This window comes from Lottia gigantea, assembly GCF_000327385.1.
Source record: "Lottia gigantea unplaced genomic scaffold LOTGIsca_4, whole genome shotgun sequence".
NCBI lineage: Eukaryota > Metazoa > Mollusca > Gastropoda > Lottiidae > Lottia > Lottia gigantea.
The window spans coordinates 1,017,290-1,038,400 of NW_008709379.1; the positions used below are offsets into that span (position 1 = coordinate 1,017,290).

Genomic DNA, 21,111 nt, shown 5'->3' on the forward strand with positions numbered 1-21,111 from the left:
AATATTACGATTATAACCTGAAAGAACAAAATAAGAATCGGATATTCAATAACAAAATATAGTGATCAATAAATCAATTGTAGAGCGATATAGAAATATCAAAACAGAAACATGTTGTTATACATAATTTCACGCAGTGTAATCTTCAGACAATTGATCAATTTCAAGTATTACTTGCTTCAGGTTCTGTTAAGATTTCTAGAAATTGGGTAAACAATTTGACTGAATTGAAGATCTAAATTTCCTGTCCTGGGGGTGACCCCACTGGTCAACCATGATGTCACGAAATTGTCACGCGATTATAGTTTATGTTTCCATTATGCATTATCCTTTGCATATAGTATTCTCCGCTATTAAAGATGGGTTCCCTTTTTTCATTTATGAAAATGAAAATGCTAATACTTATATGAATAGAAAGTAGAGGTGTTCTAATGACTTGAAAAATACAAGTTTGTCTCACATATCCATAATTACTTCATAATTAACTAAATTAGAAGAGAATTACTAGCAAAATGCCAATGAGTGACCGATCATGAAAGGTCAAAAAATCTTTTGTTTATCCAGACTGTATATACATGGATATTTATAATTGGTTAAACTTCTTAATTATATACAATAAGAACATAATGATATGATTAAGATTATATGATAATTTTATTACAAACACCAATTAATCAAATGCTTAATTTGACACTGAAGAATAAAGGAAACCGATCTTTAAATAGGTATCATTACTTTTCAACTCAAAAATTATTATTGCAAGTCCACATAGTCCATGTTTATTGGACACCTGCGATAGGAAGCCTAATCATTCTCCGATTGGGTTTTTCAACTCAACGCCTCTCAACTCCAGTCCATATAACTAAATTGTATTTTCTGTTTCCTGTATGCTGGCCCTGATTAGATTGTTTCTCTGTCATGAGTAGAATAAATAAATTATTTCTGTTTGCGAAAGGTAATTAGCCTGGTCGCTGTAATGGAACTGATGTCAAGTTATACATATTTAACAAGGGAAATGGTTCTAAGGGGTAATATCCATATAGTTAACAGCCAATTTACAGGTTTTTACATTCAGAGCAAATACCAGGCAGCGAGGTATCCATTTAAAAACCATAACCATAGAGTTTATATTTGTTTTGTCAAATGCTGTACCAGCAAATGGCAGTTTGAAATACATTAAACTATATCTCTTGTAAGAAATAATTGTCTTAGATCGGGAAAATAGCACGTTCTCAGACAAGTTTTTAACACCTTAAAGGTAAACTGGTGGTATGCTGATGGGGGGTTTAATTTTGTGTCCTTAAGAAAACGAATAATAAGAATAAATGGTTCAAAAGAGTCAAGTTAAATGACATTGGCAATAGTATCATCATTCCCTGCTGATATTTGTTTAAAATTACAGGTACCATAAGTATTTTCACTAAAAATAATACTAAACCGCTAGAACCCAGCTTATGAAAAGAGCACTTATTGTGATATATAGAAGTTGTTTAAAGAAATAAAAAAAAACTGAATATCACAAATAAAAATAATCTTGCCGTTGTAGTTATTATGCAATCTGTACAAAATGTCCTGCTCTGATCTGGTCGTATACTAGTTACGTCCTAACAATGACCAAATTGCCAACAAATTAAAATATAAAAAGTTAAATTCTCTAACCTCGACTTCTATGAATTCTTCTCTTTAATAGCCAAGGGAGGTAATCTACAAATAGATCAATTACAATCAGAACACAACAAATTAATTTCTCAGCGTATCTACATAAACCAGTATCGTACTCTGTATTATATATATTGCTATGAAATACAATTCATGACTTTTGATGAAGTTGATATGAGGATAAATCAAGAGGGAAGTCTGATATTTACCCAGGCGGCTTGATAAACCTCATGTCAACTGATATCAAAAGACTTCTCAAAAGCATTGTGTTATGAAATAACACCATTTCTCCCGGCAATTTTCCCCTTATCCATTTTTCATTCATAGTACTAATTGCGCAACAATTGCGTGAAATTTCAATATGCTGCGATTTACATTTTTTGTTGACTGTCGGCCGAAAACCGAAGAGAGTAAGCAAAACCAGCTTTGATTGATAAATGGTTAAATTTTCATCCAATCAAGCCGTAAATATGGTTAAGGCTTAGTAGCATTTCCCTATATTATTCGATTAACCTTATATGGTATTTGTCTATATATAACAGAGTCTCAAGAAATGACGAGTCGTCATTTTAACATTCAAACGCGGATAATTCATGACGCACAAAAATTTGAAGTCTAAAATTTCGACGGTGAGCTGTGAAAACTGATTAGCTTAGCTAAAAAATTCGTTTCTGAGACTAAAGTAACACTGGACAAACGGTAGCCGAAACTGTCCCATTAAAATCTCTATGATTAACATATTACATCAACGAATCTAACGTTTAAACAAAGCGTAATAACGTATCTAACGTTCAAACAAAGCGTAATAACGTATCTAACGCTCAAACATAGCGTAATAACGTATCTAACCTTCAAACAAAGCGTAATAACGTATCTAACGTTCAAACAAAGCGTAATAACGTATCTAACGTTCAAACAAAGCGTAATAAATCGTATCCTAACGTTCAAACATAGCGTAATAACGTATCTAACGTTCAAACAAAGCGTAATAACGTATCTAACGTTCAAACAAAGCGTAATAACGTATCTAACGTTCAAACAAAGTGTAATAACGTATCTAATGTTCAAACATAGCGTAATACTAATATCGTATCCTACGTTTAAACAAAGCGTAATAACGTATCTAACGTTCAAACATAGCGTAGTAACGTATACAAAGCGTAATAACGTATCTTACGTTCAAACATAGCTTAATAACGTATCTAACGTTCAAACATAGTGTAATAACGTATTTAACGTTCAAACATAGCGTAATTAGATTAAGTTGAATTCATGTTTGTAAATTGTGCTTTTTGGATACTGAAATCGTTTCTAAATTGCATTTGTCGCCCCATAGAATAAAATTTGCATTACAATTGAATTTGTTTTTTCGGGGTAAGTTAATCAAATATAGAATTTAAATTACAATGAAACGAATGGACATATTAATTTAAACTAAATTAAAGACAAAAATAAATGTTTTAGATTCAAATCTTAACCTTATCACATTTTCATCATTTTTTGTTTGATGATTGAAAACGGCTGCATGAAATTCTAATTAGGGTATGAATAGAATAGAAATTCCAATATTTTTTTCTGTTAACTGCCTCCAGATATGATTTTCCCACGACCAGTGAAGGCAGCCATTATCTTATATTTTCGTATGACAAAGTTGTAAAAAGAGGAGAGTGGCTGGCAGTAGAAAAATTAATGGAAACATGCTGTATTTTACATGTATTTAGAATTAAACAATTTCGTTTCTTTTTTTTTTCCTTTTTTTCGGAACTGTTTTCTAGGACAAAACAACTTCTATGTGCCGTCCCAGATAGAGAAGGTGATGATTTACAGATTTCGCCGAAAACATCAAACTAGATGTGCTATGTACGTGTATACAGGGAACTTGGGGGAACATTTCCAGGGTGATATACATATATAGTGATATACATGTATAAATGTCCACTCACAGTGTTTAATGAGATACTAAGAACGAACTCTTTTTTTGACTTGAAAACAATTGAAATCTGTGAGATTCTACATAGTTCAGATTCTGATATTCCATTCCATTATATTCCATATGACCATAAATATATAAATTCCCCCCCACCTTCATATCCATTGTATATCCATTACTAATCAGACGTTAGGATCTCAACTATCAAAATCCCATTATAGCTGATGAGAGGATCACAGCCTTATCATCACTGTCTTTATTTATGAGTTAAACTACACATTTGATTTGATTTTTCATTCTTTGACTGGCCTTGATATTAAAGGGAAAAAAGATCTCATGAAACTTATTCATCCCCATAACAGACATCATCGATAGTGTCAAATGTTAGAAAATTGCGTTTCCTCCAACTTACAGTATTCATATTTACCAGAGCGTATCTAGAAAATGCCTGAGGGGATGCTAAAATGTCCGCTTGAGAACAGGGACAAAGATTCCAGAGGCTCCCAGAGGCCAACGGATTTCAGATGGCCTGAGGTGAATTTTGGGCATTAAGAGGGCTAAATTTTGACTTCAAAATCAGACCTTTCACTGGCCTGAGGGAAGGGCCATGGCCCAATGGCCACTCTCTTGAATACTCTACTGCTAATTACGCTTTGTTCAATATTTATATTTTTACAGTCAAATGTAGTCAAATTAAAATTGTATATATTCTCCGGCACTTTACTCCCCTGATACCTAAACTATTATCCACCATATTCTCTGGCAACCAGACGGTTAATTAGAACTGATTCCCTACTTACCTGCCCTTGACAGACCGCCATAATTGTCTGGAAATATCCCGGGATATTGAACTTCGTCTGCTATAGTTTCTGCCGTGGATAGTAAAATCATATTTAAAACTAAAAAACTGGCTAGACATTTTATCATCATCTTCGCTGTAATGTAAAAGATATTATTGTTATTCCGTTCTGAAGCCGCTCTCGGTGATTTAAAGAGTAAAACCGATGTCGGCTATCGCCCCCTATCGACTACTGCCTGACTACATTGAGCTTTGAATTTAATTTTTTCTCTCATTTCATAAATATTCAAGTTTATGCCATTCGTTTTAGAATGTCTCCGGGTCCATAGAAATACAAGGTTCAGTGATTTTACTTTTGAAATCGACACACTTCCCTCCATGAATATTCAAGTGAAAATGACCTACTTTTCGGACTGAAATTCCCCTCTGTAAAGCCATGTTCACAAATAATAACTTGTCCAATGGGTTATATTTTCATCAACCCAAAGGCAATCCAAGACTCTCAGTAGTACATTGTAATTCATATTTCAATTCATATGTAAATGTTTGCTAAGATTCAATTTAGAAAACATTGTAGTCAGAAAGTACACTGTATCTAAATCAGTTGTAATTTGAGAATCGAATAACGGATGTCATCACAGTACACTGATACGACCATGGGCAATTATTCATTCCAGATTCAGTCAGATTTCGGCATTATTCAAACTAATGGATTAAAAAGTTCATCTTTAATCTTAATGTATATGTATGAAATACCAATATATTGTGCACATTTTTGAGCCAGAGTTTAACGTATAAAAGGAAGTCAAAGTAGCTTTCGATTTTGTTTGAAATATTATGGAATATTAATATAATATCCGACCAATGTTACCAGTAGCGTCTGTACAGGAAGGTATGGGGAATGTTGGGTTCGAATTTTTCACTTTACATACTGAAAGACTCAAAGACCTGATGTCTCCTGAATGTAACGTCCCATGAGGCCCATCTTTTGTCCTTACTCGACCTTTCATAGAAGCGCCACTGTATAAGCCACAGGTGTTTCCATTAACAATCTTTGAAATAGTATCTTAAGCGAATGTTGTTAATTAATTAAACTAACCTTATTCCACGCCTAATCCGTATTATATCCTTTCTATAATCCTGTTACAATCAGTAGTGGTCTGAATTCTGAAATCAGAAAGATTATTCGTAATTTTCGATCAATGATCGCAATCTAAGGAGCAGCAATAATCAGATATAGTGCTATCCTCGTAGTTGTGTTTCCCCTATATGAAAGTCGAGCAATTGGAATAATTAATGTTCGTTTCTTCTTTTATACTAAAAGATTTGTACGTTTGTGAGTCATGATAAAAAAAGGGAAACGCAATAACAAACGAAAGTATATTTCAAAAGGAAAGTTTAATTGTTATATAGTCAAACGACATTAGTACACCCATTCCCATCTGGTGCCGAAACTCTACGATAAGCAACGAATGACAAGCAGGTGCCCTTAGCTGATATATGATAGCTGCCGTATTTTAAAGGGTACTTTTACAAAACATAAATATAAAGCAAACCGTCTTAATATGCGATTAACTATACCAGCCTAGCTTTACCGTTTTAAGAATGTTAAGGTTCGTCTTATTAACTAATATAACTGGTGACGTAGATGACACAATTGTGTAGTATGACTCTGTAGGTGTTCCTATTTGTGTCGCCCTGTGACTGGGAATGACATTTACATTAAATGAATTGATATAAGACTATACATGTAGGCGTTTGTCCACAGGTCACACCGTAACGGTCAGTAAAAGGGCCAGACATGAACATATAAATATGAGTATAATATACAACGTATGATAAAGCCACACTTCCACAATTCATACGGTAATAAACACTTTAACATAAAGAAAAACGACACATATTCACCAATATCCGATAAATGTTCCCTTAAATAATAATAACATCGACGCCCTTTTACTTTTTCTGACTTCTGAATACTGAATATACTAGAACTCAACACTATAGTTGGACTGTGGACTACACATGACATTGGTTGTATTATAGTAAACTCATTGGTTTATAGATATTTTCAGGTTCAATTTCATTGAATCGTACCTCAATGGTTCCAAACATGTGAACAAGTAGACTCTTCTTTTAGCAACCAATGATATAGGCTTTTGTTTAACTTGATCACAGCAATGTCCAACTTGGGGTTAGATACTGCTTTGTCTACAACACTGTAACTTCTCGTATATTGTTCCAAAAAAGCTTTAAATCACAGCACAAACTCCTTAGGTAATGACTTTCGATTTTCTCGATTCCGCCATTCTGTAGACGAGATTTTGATCAACGGAATTGTCCTACTACTACCAATTTTTATTTACTCAATAATTTGTCCAAGAGCAAACTTTAATAAACTACACAATACAATAAGTAGGCCTTCTTGAAACCGGAAAATAATAGAGGATATAGATAATTACATAGTCTATTGAACGAAAATACTCTTAACTTTACACTTTCGTCTTGTAGAAACACAGGAAAAGGCCTATTTGTCTGACGCTGGGTGCAGAATGGTCACCAAACGGAAATGACGCAATGGCTGAAATAAGGCGTCATTAATAGAAACAATGAAATGGTCATACACTTTTGCTGTGATTATGAATTTGGGATATAAAATCACCCTGAGGAAAACACATGTAGAATTTGTGTTGAAATTACATTGCTTGCACTAGTGAGCAAGGATATTGGATTTATTGATCAAAACTTGTGTAGGAGAATATAGAAAGTGGTTAAAAAATCGAGTTTTATGTCTTAATGTCAAATACTATAAAGATAAACTTGGTTGTGAATTGATATAGAGTTTTATGTCATACTGTTAAATACTATAAAGATCAAGTTTTACGTCTTACTGTAAAGATCAACTTGCCTATGACATATACTTGAGTTTTATATCTTACTGTCAAATACTGTAAATATCAACTTGTTTAAGAATGAATGGAATTTGACACCCGACTCCTGACTCCTCAGAGCTAATGTAGATGAGCTGTTATGCTGGAAATAGAGCGGGTGGCATTAGATTACTTTTTTACCGTTAAGAACACCATAACGGACAGCCACTGAATTTTTAACAAGACACATTTAGCATGTGGGTGCACAACATGTTCTTTCACAACATTTGTTACCAATTCGAGAAACATTTACAGTGCTTTTTATGAAAATCATGAAAAGTGGCTGATTCTAACGCGTGAAATTCAATTTCTCAGCGTCTCTATGTCGTAATTTCAGAAAATTAAATACACTTCCTTTTTAAACTCCCTTTACTTTTCATACTAATTAGTTTTAAATTGTAAAGTTAACAAGTTCTTTGGAAACAGTTACGCATACTGCAAGAAACAACGTCAAGAAACTGCAAAGTTTCATATACTTTTTATAATTCAATTTAAACCGTAAAAAAACTGTTAAAGTTAACAAGTACTTTGGAAACAGTTAGAGTCATTGCACTTTCGAAGTCATTCTCAAACTGCAAAAATATCAGGTAACAACACAAAAACAAAGAAAAATACCCCCCCCCCCCCCTCCCACACCAACAGGCCTTCGGCTAGTACTCCTATGTCTTCTACAGCACTAAAAGCCACCAGGAAAAAGCATTGTTTAAACTCGGTTAATTGGGAGACTGTCCAGACTAGTTGTATAGCGGACAATTTTATAGTAACTGTATCAAAATCAACACCATTACGTTGACAATAAGCTAATTTTGTGTTGGATAAATAACGTTGGTGGTATTTAACTTTCGAAGTATAGCAATTTTTAAAAAAGGTATTCCTTTTACAATCAGTAATCAGTGAAGGCGTCATATTGACTTGACTTGAAGCGAAACCATAAAAAAATGAAAAAAACATTTTAAAGATGTAATTGAAAGACAATTGACAATATTTGCCTTCCGGTAAAGAGAGTTCTCCAATGTTACAGCACGTACTACAAACTTATACAGACTGGGGAATATTTAGAGTTTGACGAACAATAAATCAGGATAGAAATTAATACAATTGGAAAGTTATATTTGTGATACAATGTAATAAATAATTAAAGCATTGCGTAGTCCTTAATCAAAGTAGTTGGATAAAAAGTAAACATAATAGAAATAGATGAAAGTGATTGTAAAAAGTAAAAAGTATTTCTAGGAAACTGAAAACAAGTAATAGGACAGAATAATATTATCTAGTATATCAGAATAGTATATCTAGTATATCAGAATAGTATATCTCTAGTATATCAGAATAGTATTATCTAGTATATCAGAATAGTATATCTAGTATATCAGAATAGTATATCTAGTATATCAGAATAGTATTATCTAGTATATCAGAATAGTATTATCTAGTATATCAGAATAGTATATCTAGTATATCAGAATAGTATATCTCTAGTATATCAGAATAGTATATCTAGTATATCAGAATAGTATATCTAGTATATCAGAATAGTATATCTAGTATATCAGAATAGTATTATCTAGTATATCAGAATAGTATTATCTAGTATATCAGAATAGTATTATCTAGTATATCAGAATAGTATATCTAGTATATCAGAATAGTATATCTAGTATATCAGAATAGTATATCTAGTATATCAGAATAGTATATCTAGTATATCAGAATAGTATTATCTAGTATATCAGAATAGTATTATCTAGTATATCAGAATAGTATTATCTAGTATATCAGAATAGCATAAGTATCTAGTATATCAGAATAGTATATCTAGTATATCAGAATAGTATATCTAGTATATCAGAATAGTATATCTAGTATATCAGAAAAGTATATCTAGTATATCAGAATAGTATATCTAGTATATTAGAATAGTATATCTAGTATATCAGAATAGTATATCTAGTATATCAGAATAGTATATCTAGTATATTAGAATAGTATATCTAGTATATCAGAATAGTATATCTAGTATATTAGAATAGTATATCTAGTAAATCTAGTATATCAGAATAGTATTATCTAGTATATCAGAATAGTATATCTAGTATATCAGAATAGTATATCTAGTATATCAGAATAGTATATCTAGTATATCAGAATAGTATTATCTAGTATATCAGAATAGTATTATCTAGTATATCAGAATAGTATTATCTAGTATATCAGAATAGCATAAGTATCTAGTATATCAGAATAGTATATCTAGTATATCAGAATAGTATATCTAGTATATCAGAATAGTATATCTAGTATATCAGAAAAGTATATCTAGTATATCAGAATAGTATATCTAGTATATTAGAATAGTATATCTAGTATATCAGAATAGTATATCTAGTATATTAGAATAGTATATCTAGTAAATCTAGTATATCAGAATAGTATATCAGAATAGTATATCTAGTATATTAGAATAGTATATCTAGTATATCAGAATAGTATATCTAGTATATCAGAATAGTATATCTAGTATATCAGAATAGTATATCTAGTATATTAGAATAGTATATCTAGTATATCTAGTATATCAGAATAGTATATCTAGTATATCAGAATAGTATATCTAGTATATCAGAATAGTATATCTAGTATATCAGAATAGTATATCTAGTATATCAGAATAGTATATCAGAATAGTAATTGTCAAATCAATTAGAAAAATATCACAAACACAAGACAATTTTATGGAATAAACACACTTCTTTAATAAACTAATTAAACACATAACGTTTTAACACAATTTGCACGTGTCGTCATCGGATGAAATAATGACGACACGTGTAAATTGTGTTCAAACGTTATGTATTTAATTCGTTTATTAAAGGAATACTGCGTCTTAGAATGAACATAAAATTTAAAATTTTTAAACTTTGCCAATAAGAGCCAGTAGATATACCTGGTGTCATAAATGACATAAGAGGGTCCTTATATAATCCGATAAATCTAAAAAACTTAATAAACATGCAATTAAATATTAATATATCAAATATAAAGATTAAGCGTTATTAAATAATTGCTTAGTTTTATGAATTTTCCAATTTTCTAGATTTTACAGGGATTCTGTTGTAACTTTATGACACAAGGTAAGTTCACTGATGAATATATACTCATATTGACCATTCTTGAGAATTAAATTGTATGTTCATTCTAAGACGTAGTATCACTTTAAGGCAGTGACTTTATTCCATAATATTGTCTATTGTTTGTGATTTATACTCCTCACTTCTAAATGTCGCTCAAGTCTTATAATTAGAAACATAATGTAAATCTAATTTAAAAAATGAGTGATTTAGAACTTAAATGTAAAAAGGATAAGTAATTGTAAAAAATAGAAGTAATTGAATAAATAGAAGGTAATGTTTAAAAGCAAAAGTAATCAGAAAAGTAATTCATGGAATTTGAAAAAAAGGAATAGTAAAAAGCTAATTGGAGAAGGTAAAGGTAATTGTAAAAAATGGAAATAATTGTTAGATGTACAATTAACTGTAAAAAGTAAGAGTAATTGTAAAAAGTAAAAGTAATTGAAAAAAGTTAAAGTAATTGAAAAAGTAAAAGTAATTGAAAAAAGTTAAAGTAATTGTAAAAAGTAAAAGTAATTGAAAAAGTAAAAGTAATTGAAAAAGTAAAAGTAATTGTAAAACGTAAAAGTAATTGAAAAATAGTTGAAATAATTATCAAATGTATTTATGAACAGGAAAAGTAATTGTTGACGTAAGATAAAGGTGATGTTTAAATCAACTGAAAAGTATTTCAAAGAAATTAAAAAATGGAATAGTAGTTAAAGATAGTCAAAGTAAAACTAATTATAAAAGATAAAAGAAATTGTTAAGCTGTACATTGCATCGAAACATAGGACTGAAAAAAACCGATCAAATGTAAATAGCTAAAGAGAATGCCAGGTTATCCAAAAATATATACCTTGTTACCTTCAATATACACTCCGATATTGTTTCGACGTGAAAGAAAATATTCCTGATGGTGCTAGTTAGTCCAGATTCTATATATCTCACGGTTAGGTAGTTACTGTTGCAATTCCACACACCCTCGTATATTGTCTAAATTACCACTCAGTTTTCACTACAGTACTGAATAGTAATAATAATTCATACAACCACTCATTACAATCGCGACTGTCCATTGAAATATTAAACAATTCCTGTACAATCGCGACAGTCTTATTGAAAACATCGGATTGAAAAATAAACACCTAATTGGGCTAATAAAGATGGGATGCAGTGAGGACTGAGGGAAATTTTGCTGGCTCTATTTCCAACTGTCGAGTGATCTGACGTACACAGGACGGCTAATTGAATGGTGGCGAATGATCTGCAAAGGACGGGAATGACAAGAATATCGTGTTCGGAAAGCAACGGTAAAATATGATAAGCGTTTTACAGCGTTTCTACAGGAACATATTGGAACTCAGAATTCGACATCAATCTATGCTAACATTTCTTGGCATGTCCTTTTATTTTAGTCGAATGTTTTGATTGGCGGTGGGGAGGGGGGGGAGTTTTGATGCCCCAAACAGTTTAACTTTCAATTTGAATATTATTTTGTATTTAGTATGCGTTAGCATAATCAACGATGGTTGCATAGCACTCGATTAAAGATAACCGTGGCAATTCTAAAAGGAATTAGAACACAACAATATGGAATAGTGCTGCTGAAGACGAAATGTCGTGCAACAACCATCTTATGACTATAATATTGACCTATTAACATTCCAGATCCAACATTGCAATTGAGACTTTTGATAGTAGTCTAATAGGCACTCTTGTTAGAGAGAAATTCGTTAACCAATGCTCAGGTGCGGTCACAGTCTCTATAGTAGTGGGCTTTACTGTCATTTGGACATCTTCAGTTGGAGATTAGAGATAATGTTTTTGACGATTACTATATAATAAATAAAATTGCAACAGTTTAATGATTTTTTTCTGAAATATGTCCGGAAACATGCATTCGGCAATTCTTTGTACAGTTATTTGTAGTCCCGAACGACCAGTCTCTGATGTGTGAACTACCAGAATCATGTGTTAGAGTTTTCAATCTTGATGAAAAGGTTTATCAAACCAAATCTGAATGTCGATTTATAAACTTAAACGTGGCTGAAGACAAAAACAGTCTTTTATTATCTTTACTGAAGAAGTTTTCAAGAGACATAACTTTTCATATCTCTATAGTGAAGAGCAAATTTATTTCTATCAAGGGCCATTACTCTGACATGACAAACAATAGTACTTGAATATGATATTTTACAAACTATTATCTTAAAGTCGATATTTTGAATGATTTCTGAAGATTGCGAATGTTCGGTTCACAGAGCGGATTTGGACCGAGAAAAAAATTAATCTTCAGGGAAATATTTACTTCTGCGAATCGTGTTGGATGCATGCAGGATTTCCGAATCGTAAGCTTTCGTGATAGTTCTACCTTATGAGCTGCTATTCTAGTACTTATTGTTCGATTACAGGCATACACGACAAATCGACAAGGCCTTGAATTCATCGTAAAAGATATATCCGAAAACAACAATTAACGGATGTATTTTAAATCTTTATTATGGAACTCATCGATCTTGATCAGTCAAAACTATTGATGTCTATCTATAATGCGACGTGCAGATGACGCGATTATACCTGGGATCATGCTTGCCTTTTTGAGTCTTAGTTTATATTACTGATACTGTTGTTTCCACTTTCAAATCACTGGATTAGGTCCCACAATTCTGATGAATAGTTGTCATGCCACCAATAGCTTAATGGATTTAGAGACTTCTAAGACAGAAACTCTGTGACTCTATGCTACTGATTGTACTCGTTGTTGTCCAGTAATAAGAAAAGTGTGGGAGAGATTTTGAACGATGAGTTTATAATGAATAAAAGGAGCGGAATATTCAACGAGCTCATTATATTGTCCAGTTGTGCCGGGGGTGGTGTTGACATTTGGCAAGTACTTGAAGTTCGATAGGGTGCATATTATGGTTGTGTTATTGAGAAGGCGAAGGGGAATTTTTGGGACGTTATAGTTATAAAGGGGTTGACCGATTAATTGATCGAAGGTAGTACTCTAAGTGGGTCGTTATGTATGGTGCAACAGTATATATGGGCCGTTATGTATGGGGCAATATTATATGTGTACCGTTATGTATCGTGCAGAAGTATATTTGGGCAACAGTATATGTGGGTTGTTATATATTGGGCAACAGTATATGTGGGTCGTGTTTTATGGTGCAACAGTATATGTGGGTCGTTATGTATTGGGCAAAAGTATATGTGGGTCGTTATGTATTGGGCAATAGTATATAGGTGGTTGGTTATGTATGGGGCAACAGTATATGTGGGTCGCTATGTATGGGGCAACAGTATATGTGGGTTGCTATGTATGGGGCAACAGTATATTTGCGTCGCTATGTATGGGGTAACAGTATATGCGGGTCGTGTTTTATGGTGCAACACTATATGTGGGTCGTTATGTACTGGGCAACAGTATATGTGGGTCGTTATGTATGCTGCAACAATATATGTGGGTCGTTATGTATGCTGCAACAAAGTATGTGGGCCGTTATGTATGGCGCTACTGTATATGTGGGTGGGGCAACAATGTAATATGTGGGTTGTTCTGTACGTCGTTATGTATGGGAGCAACAATATATGTGTGTCGTTAGGTATGCCGCTACAGTATATGTGGGCTGTTACGTATGGGGCAATAGTATATGTGGGTCGGTATGTATGGGGCGACAGTATATGTGGGTTGTTATATATTGGGCAACAGTATATGTGGGTCGTTACGTACTGAGCAACAGTATATGTGGGTCGTTATGTATTGGGCAAAACTATATTTGGGTCGCTATGTATGGGGCAACAGTATATGTGGTTGGTTTTGTATGGGGCAACAGTATATGTGGTTGGTTTTGTATGGGGCAACAGTAAATGCGGGCCGTGTTTTATGGTGCAACAGTATATGTGGGTCGTTATGTATGGGGCAACAATATATGTGGGTCGTTATGTAGGCTTTCACAATGTATGTGGGCCTTTATGTATGGCGCTACTCTATATGTGGGTCGTTATGTATGGTGCAACAGTATATATGTGAGTCGTTATTTATTAGACAGCAGTATAGGTGGGCGCATCAGTATACGTCGGTCGTTATATATGGGTCGTAATATATCGGGCAACAGTATATGTGAGCCGTTATGCATTTGGCAACATTATATATGTAAGTCATTATGTATTGGACAGCAGTATAGGTGGGCCGTTAAGTACGGCGCATCAGTATACGTCGGTCGTTATATGTGGGTCGTTATATATTGAGAAACGGTATATGTGGATCGTTATGTATTGGGAAAAGGTATATTTCGGTCGCTATGTATGGGGCAATGTGGTTGTTTTTGTGTGCGCAACAGTACATGTTGGTTGTATTTTGGGGGCAACGGTATTATGTGGGTCGTTATATATGGTGCAACAGTATATGTGGGTCGTTATGTATTGGGCAACAGTATGTGGGAGCTATGTATGGCGCAACGGTATAATATATTATTCATTTCCATTGAAATTTATTTAGTGTTAAATGTAGTAGATCGTGAAAATTGACTGATGATTTGGAAAAACTAAATTATGGCGGAAAGTTGAACGATATTTAAATACAGTTTTTTTATTCCAGTACACGCCTTCTAGCTTGAATAATGAGTACTTAGATTCTTCACTGAGACAGCGTAGGGGTTTAATCGTTCGCTATGGTTTTTACATTCCATTATTCCGAAATCTAGGTCAATGGAATCTCCATGTAAAATAGACTATAATAATCTTAAAGGTATGTCTGATTAACATGACTATTTGCTACAGACAATTAAAAGCAAATAGTGATATAAATACTGGCTTCACCAGGTGATAGAGAAAATGCTACAGAAACCAAAAAGGACAATTGTTTTGTTTTATATAAACAGATAGCGCCGTCGTTGTTAAATATTGTTCATTTTCACAAAACAAATATGCAGAAAGTGCATTCATCGGACGCTTTGAAAAAAGTGGACATAATTATCCGAGTTGTGTCTACTAAAGTGTAACACTGTTGAAATATGTAATAGCATCAGACGTGCTGAAAGACGATTTGGCACTTTCAGTGCATCGTTTCCCCCACGTTAGATAATTAACACAAGAATTGAAGTCATTGATGAGTGATTCATTTGATTTAAAAGGTGGTCAGATGGTAATTGTAAGTAATTATCAACTACAGGAGAATTTACAATGAAATATTGTCTCTAACAGTGTGAACTATTTTCACGTTCCTCGATGTAAAGGGATAGTTCGAAATGTAAAAATATCTTTAACCATACAAAATATCTTACTTAGCTTTATTTTGATCGTTATTTTGCAAAGTCGGAAAATGACACCTCTCTCTCCGAACCGAGGTGGCTCAGTGAGTTAGACGCATGCTCGCTAATATGAAGGTTCAGGGTTTTATCCCGGCATAGGTCGATATAATACCTTTGGGTTTTTCAACCCAGTTTCCACCTGTCAGTGATACAGGTAAGAGAGGCTGACATGAAAAAAGCGTCTATGGGACAATTAACCGAGGCCTTATGTGCTACAGGCTGTGCAAGTTAAAGATCCCTCGACAGTTGTAAAAAAGAGCAGGCTAATGCCACTGTCCTGGCAAAATTCCCCCCATTGTACCCTGCATGTGTTGCCCGTCTTCATTAGCCCACATGGTGCAGAAAAGTAGGACGTAAAATTCCAATCATTTCATTTTTTTTTCTCTCCGAATCAAAATTAAAAGTAATATAGTACCTTATTCTTCTTATCATTTAATGGAACTTTTCTGGTACTACTTTCTTTGTAGAAAATTATTACAAACTAAATACTGATTTAAAAAATGTTATTCAGAGTGAAAATCAGCTTATGGTTTGTCTGTAATAGAAACGCGTCCCTGGTTATGAGGTCTATCTAAGAAAATCGAGGAAATATTCATTTGACATTACTTCAGACAACACCAATTCATATTGATTGGAACTCAATCAGTAGAAAGGAAGTAGGAAAAATTCATTTCGTTTTCCCTATACATGTATACGGAAGAAAGCAATATTTGTGCATTTATTGGCATTCTTTTAGTGAGTATGTGTGGTTTATAATTATCTGTGTTATGAAGAATAACTGAAAGAAATTTCAGAGAAATACCCCGAGAATTAAAACCCGTTATCAGAATAATTAACATGTCTTCACTCCAATTCCTCTAATGAATTTTAAAACTTAGATAATTTCCCATGTGACAGTTTCATAAGGAACTATGACATAAGAAACAATATATCATTGGTGTTAGCTAGAACTGGTAGTGGAACATGTTATTGAGGAAGCGAAAGTGTGAAGGTGGAGAAAACGAAAGTAGAAGACAGAGAAAGAGAGGATTGAAGAAAGAGAGGATTGTAGATGGAGAGAAGATGGATGGATGAAGAATTAGGGTGGAATAATGAAGGAGTATGGCAAAGAGGATTGAATGAGCAAGAGAGGGGCGGGGGGATTGAAATGGGAGAAAAAGAAGTAAAATCATTTAATGGAAAGGAGATAGAGTACAGAATATAAGAATGTGAAGAAGAAGATGAAATATCGACGAAGGAAAAAGGAGGAATGATATAATGCTCTGGTCGCTGATGTTATCACCATGTCATCAATAAAGACATATTGGATATTTGAAGATATTTCTTTAATATTTGATATTTGAAGATATTTCAATGTATAGGTGGGAGCCGCGGTGGCTCAGTGAGTTAGACGCTTGCTTGCTAACCTGAAAGTCCAGTGTTCAATTCCGGCATAGGTTGAGATAATACCTTCGAAGTTTTCAACCCGGTTTCCCCTGTCAGTCAGTGATGCAGATAAGAGGGGCTGATATGGAAAAGGCGTCTTGTCTTTCAGATGGGACAATGAACCGAGTCCCCGTGTGCAGCTAGCACTTAAAGATTCCTCGACAGTTGGAAATCGAAAAAGAGCAGGCTAATGCCGCTGTTCTGGCAAAAATTTCCATCATTGCGCCCTGCATGGCGTTGCCCGTCTTCATTAGACCACATGGGGCGAAAAGTAGGACGTAAAGCTCCATTCATTTCATTTCATTTCACTATATAGGTTAAACGGCAATTACTCTGTGGGATAATTTAGTCATAAATTGACTAAAAGTACTCATTTGAGGCTAATTTTGAATAATTCAATTGCAATGAATAGATTTGTTCATCATGTCTGCCAGAAACAATCAAACATTCATCATTACAGCAAATCAAAAGAAGACAAGTAGTTACATTAATTCACGAATAACAAAAAGTTTTATAGAGTATAATTTACTATCTTTATTATTAAGGTAACAAGGCAGTGCCAGGTGAAGACGTAGTTGAAATGTCGTCTGTTATAAAGATAGTAGTAATTGTTTTTTATTATGATATATGCTTTTAGCTTATTCCTAATTCATGCCGATTACATTTTAGTAATAAGTTATAATTAAACCAACTGGGACAACATGCAGTTAAATATATCCAAATATTATCAGTTATCTTTCAAAATAGACTCACTAAATTTAAAGGGAGATATGCGCCATTTTTTGATCAATTATACCTTAGTCTCAGAAACAGGAATTCTTTAGCTAAGCAAATCAGTAATAGTGTTCACAACGCGCCGTCGAAATTTGAGTCTTCAAATCCGAGTGTGTTCAGAATTATCCCTATTTGAAAGTTAAAAAGACGAGTAGTCTTTTCTTGAAACACTGTAATATACAGAAAAGAAATCTATAGAAAATGAATTCCTAGTTTGAGATATTTTTGAAAGGAATGGTGCAATATTCGTACATTTCTAGTATTTCTGAAGACTATTTACATATATTCAATACTGAAATCAACCCCCCAAAATGTACATCAAGTCATATACATGCATGTAGACGTTTAAATATTGCTAGATCCGTATCACTTTTCAGACGGAAGATGAGCACCATCCCAGCAGTGCATTATAATTGCACTCTATTATTTGATCCTTTGATATTTTCATTCCGATTCAGTTGTATTTAATATATTATTGATATTAAATCTATGTTATATTTTATGCTACATTAGATCAAAACATCAATATACTGATAGAAGTTATAGGCACTATCTGTCTAAATACTAATAGAATAGTGATATCAAATGTTTTATTTCATCTATATTATTTGATCGGAATACCAACCATTAGAACTGATAGTCACAGTTGATATGTTAGATTAGGACGTCATGCATTATGCATGCTGATGGAATTTAATAGATCTTAATGGATTAATTGTCTTTGATGATTAATCATTACTATAGTACGGAATTGCATCTGCGCATGTGAAGGGATAATAATCTACTAGGATATAGTCTTCCTATGATGCAGTTAATCATCTGATAAACCCACAAAGGTTTATATTCATTAGATACAACATATAATAAATAATATATTTTAGATATAAAATTATTTTGTAGATAATCAAGTCATTGTGCTAGTCCATTACTTCCTAAGGGAGGAATTGGGAGAATGTGACGAGGAATTATCGCCAAGGGATAAAAAGTAGAAGAATCCACGTCCATTTCCTACCAGGTATTTGGTTGAGGTTGGGTTCAGCATGGTTAATGATGTACTCCTAAAGAAACGCGGTTCCTTGAAGACAACTGAGTGAGATGATCTGCGACTGAAATTAACATCATTCACCCGGGAAATACAGAGAATCTGAAGAACATTCGGCTCAAAGGTCACACTGAACTATCACGAGATGTGAAGTATGATTTTGGATTTATTCATGGTTTATCGTTCAATACATTCTTCAAGTGAAATACGTTTCAAAAGACTAATTTCATGATTCTATGCCTAGAAAAATTTTGACAAATAGAGTTAATTGGAACATTTTGACGTATATTTTGTGGCAGAAACTTTTTCAAATATCTGAGAAATGTCTTTTCAGTTGTGCCCATTGTAGAAAGTGTTAGTAGAATTCAAGGTATTAATTACTATAATAAAACACATAAACTATACTACTACTTTACTCTTTATTATATTGTCAACAAATCTTAATTAAATTCTTTATCAATTTACACCACTAATAGTATCTGTTAGTCCAGCACTAAGGTAAAATAGTCAACCATGTAAATCAGATTAGATATGGTGTTATATATAAATTATCTGTGATGTTATAATAGTCTATTGTTTCGGTCTACCCATCATTGACCTCATACTCTTCCTCATACTATGAATAATCCTTACTACTTTTGATTTTGGTTTTTTCTCAGGTACTTGTTGAGTTATGTTATTGCCTGAAAATAAATAATAACATTAGATTAAATATTGGCTAGTCTACAACATGCGAAATATATGTCCTTATCACGGCGATACTTAAGGGGACAAATTAGCCATTTTGGGGGCTGAGTCTCAAACTACGAAGTTCTTTTCCTATTTCTATATATGGCAGTGTCTCAAGAAAAGAAGACTCGTCTTTTTAACTTTCAAACTTTCATTAATTCTGGACACAAGTGGATTTGAAGGCTCAAATTTCGACTGTGCGCTGTGAACATTATTACTAGAATTAGGCCAATGGCTAAAATAAAAATTCAATATAATCGGATTTCGGTCTGAATGTTATGAATTGTAGCATGTACCAAATATAATGCGCTAACCTGGTAGATTTAGTTCTTGAAAGTACAGTGATGGTTTTGTGATCAGAAACTGCCTGTATATTTCAGCAGCGGATGTCACACCTTCTATCTGGTATTTATCCAATGTCGATATATTGACTGAGTAAGTATGATCTGCTATCATTTGAACACATAAGGACGACTCTTCCTCCTCATTCAGATTGAGTTGTTGATTGTTACCCTTGTTATTTATAGTCATCTGTTGTGTTGATGTCGTTTTGTTTAGTTCTGAAATTAAAGAACACATGGTTCTAGCTTCCTGTTATCTTTACAGTCATGTGTTTAATATAATATTATAAGGTTTTGACTGTTCTCCTCTCTTTTTAATTCTTGCGTAAGAGCGGTGATTGCACGGAAGGATTAATCCTAATGATTTATATCTATAGGTTAAATCCTCCCGTGTGAACTGAATAATTATATAATTTAATCATATAGTCATATAATTTCGTAGCCTACATTAGGATAAATCCTACTGGATAGAACACGTGAGACTGAAACTATATTTTGTAGTATTCAAATGTTTCTCATACAGAATGAAGCAATTAAAACTTTTTTATTTCAACAAACATCTTTGAACCTTTAGAATAAATATCACTTTTCTTGGTTTGTATGCTTTAACCAGTATTCTTCACCATTAATGATATAATAATAAGCCCTATTACTTACTTGTATGACGTTCAAGTAATTCTTTCATATCGTCCACCACACCATCACCTTGTGATTTTGTCCCAACATCAAGGCCCTTTCCATCACCTACAATACTATCGTCTTTGTTGTTCTGAGGACCTCTTCCCTGCCGTCTTTGTCTCATTGGCATACCTCTATTTGTTCTGTAAGTCGCTTTAATTCTCGCTTGAATACCCTCCATTTCTAAAAGCAAGCATCAAAAACTAGAAGTTACAACTTTTAGGAATTGTCATCTTTAGAACAGTACAATGACGTCATAATCACTTCTGAAGTGAACTATGAACTCTTTGGCAATGGTGACGCCAGCCCAGAATGGGCGTACAGAATGGGCGCAGAATGATTTAATGGTGGAACAACTGTCGGGATTGAGATTCAAATACGA

General features: G+C 33.2%; 2 protein-coding genes across 2 annotated transcripts; both read right to left on the reverse strand.

Annotated features, from left to right (window-relative positions):
* Window positions 1–14,215: 14,215 nt before the first annotated feature.
* Window positions 14,216–14,371, reverse strand: LOTGIDRAFT_105455 (hypothetical protein; the record flags this gene model as incomplete). The annotated part of the gene is made up of 1 exon (XM_009059642.1): window positions 14,216–14,371. A coding segment is annotated over one exon (156 nt), but the record flags the coding sequence as incomplete, so codon positions are not given.
* A 5,180-nt stretch (window positions 14,372–19,551) lies between these two features.
* LOTGIDRAFT_153614 (hypothetical protein) lies at window positions 19,552–20,910 on the reverse strand (the record flags this gene model as incomplete). Its single annotated transcript, XM_009059643.1, has 3 exons — window positions 19,552–19,664; window positions 20,025–20,270; window positions 20,709–20,910. 3 exons carry the CDS (start codon window positions 20,908–20,910, stop codon window positions 19,552–19,554), a joined length of 561 nt encoding a protein of 186 aa, XP_009057891.1.
* Window positions 20,911–21,111: the final 201 nt, after the last annotated feature.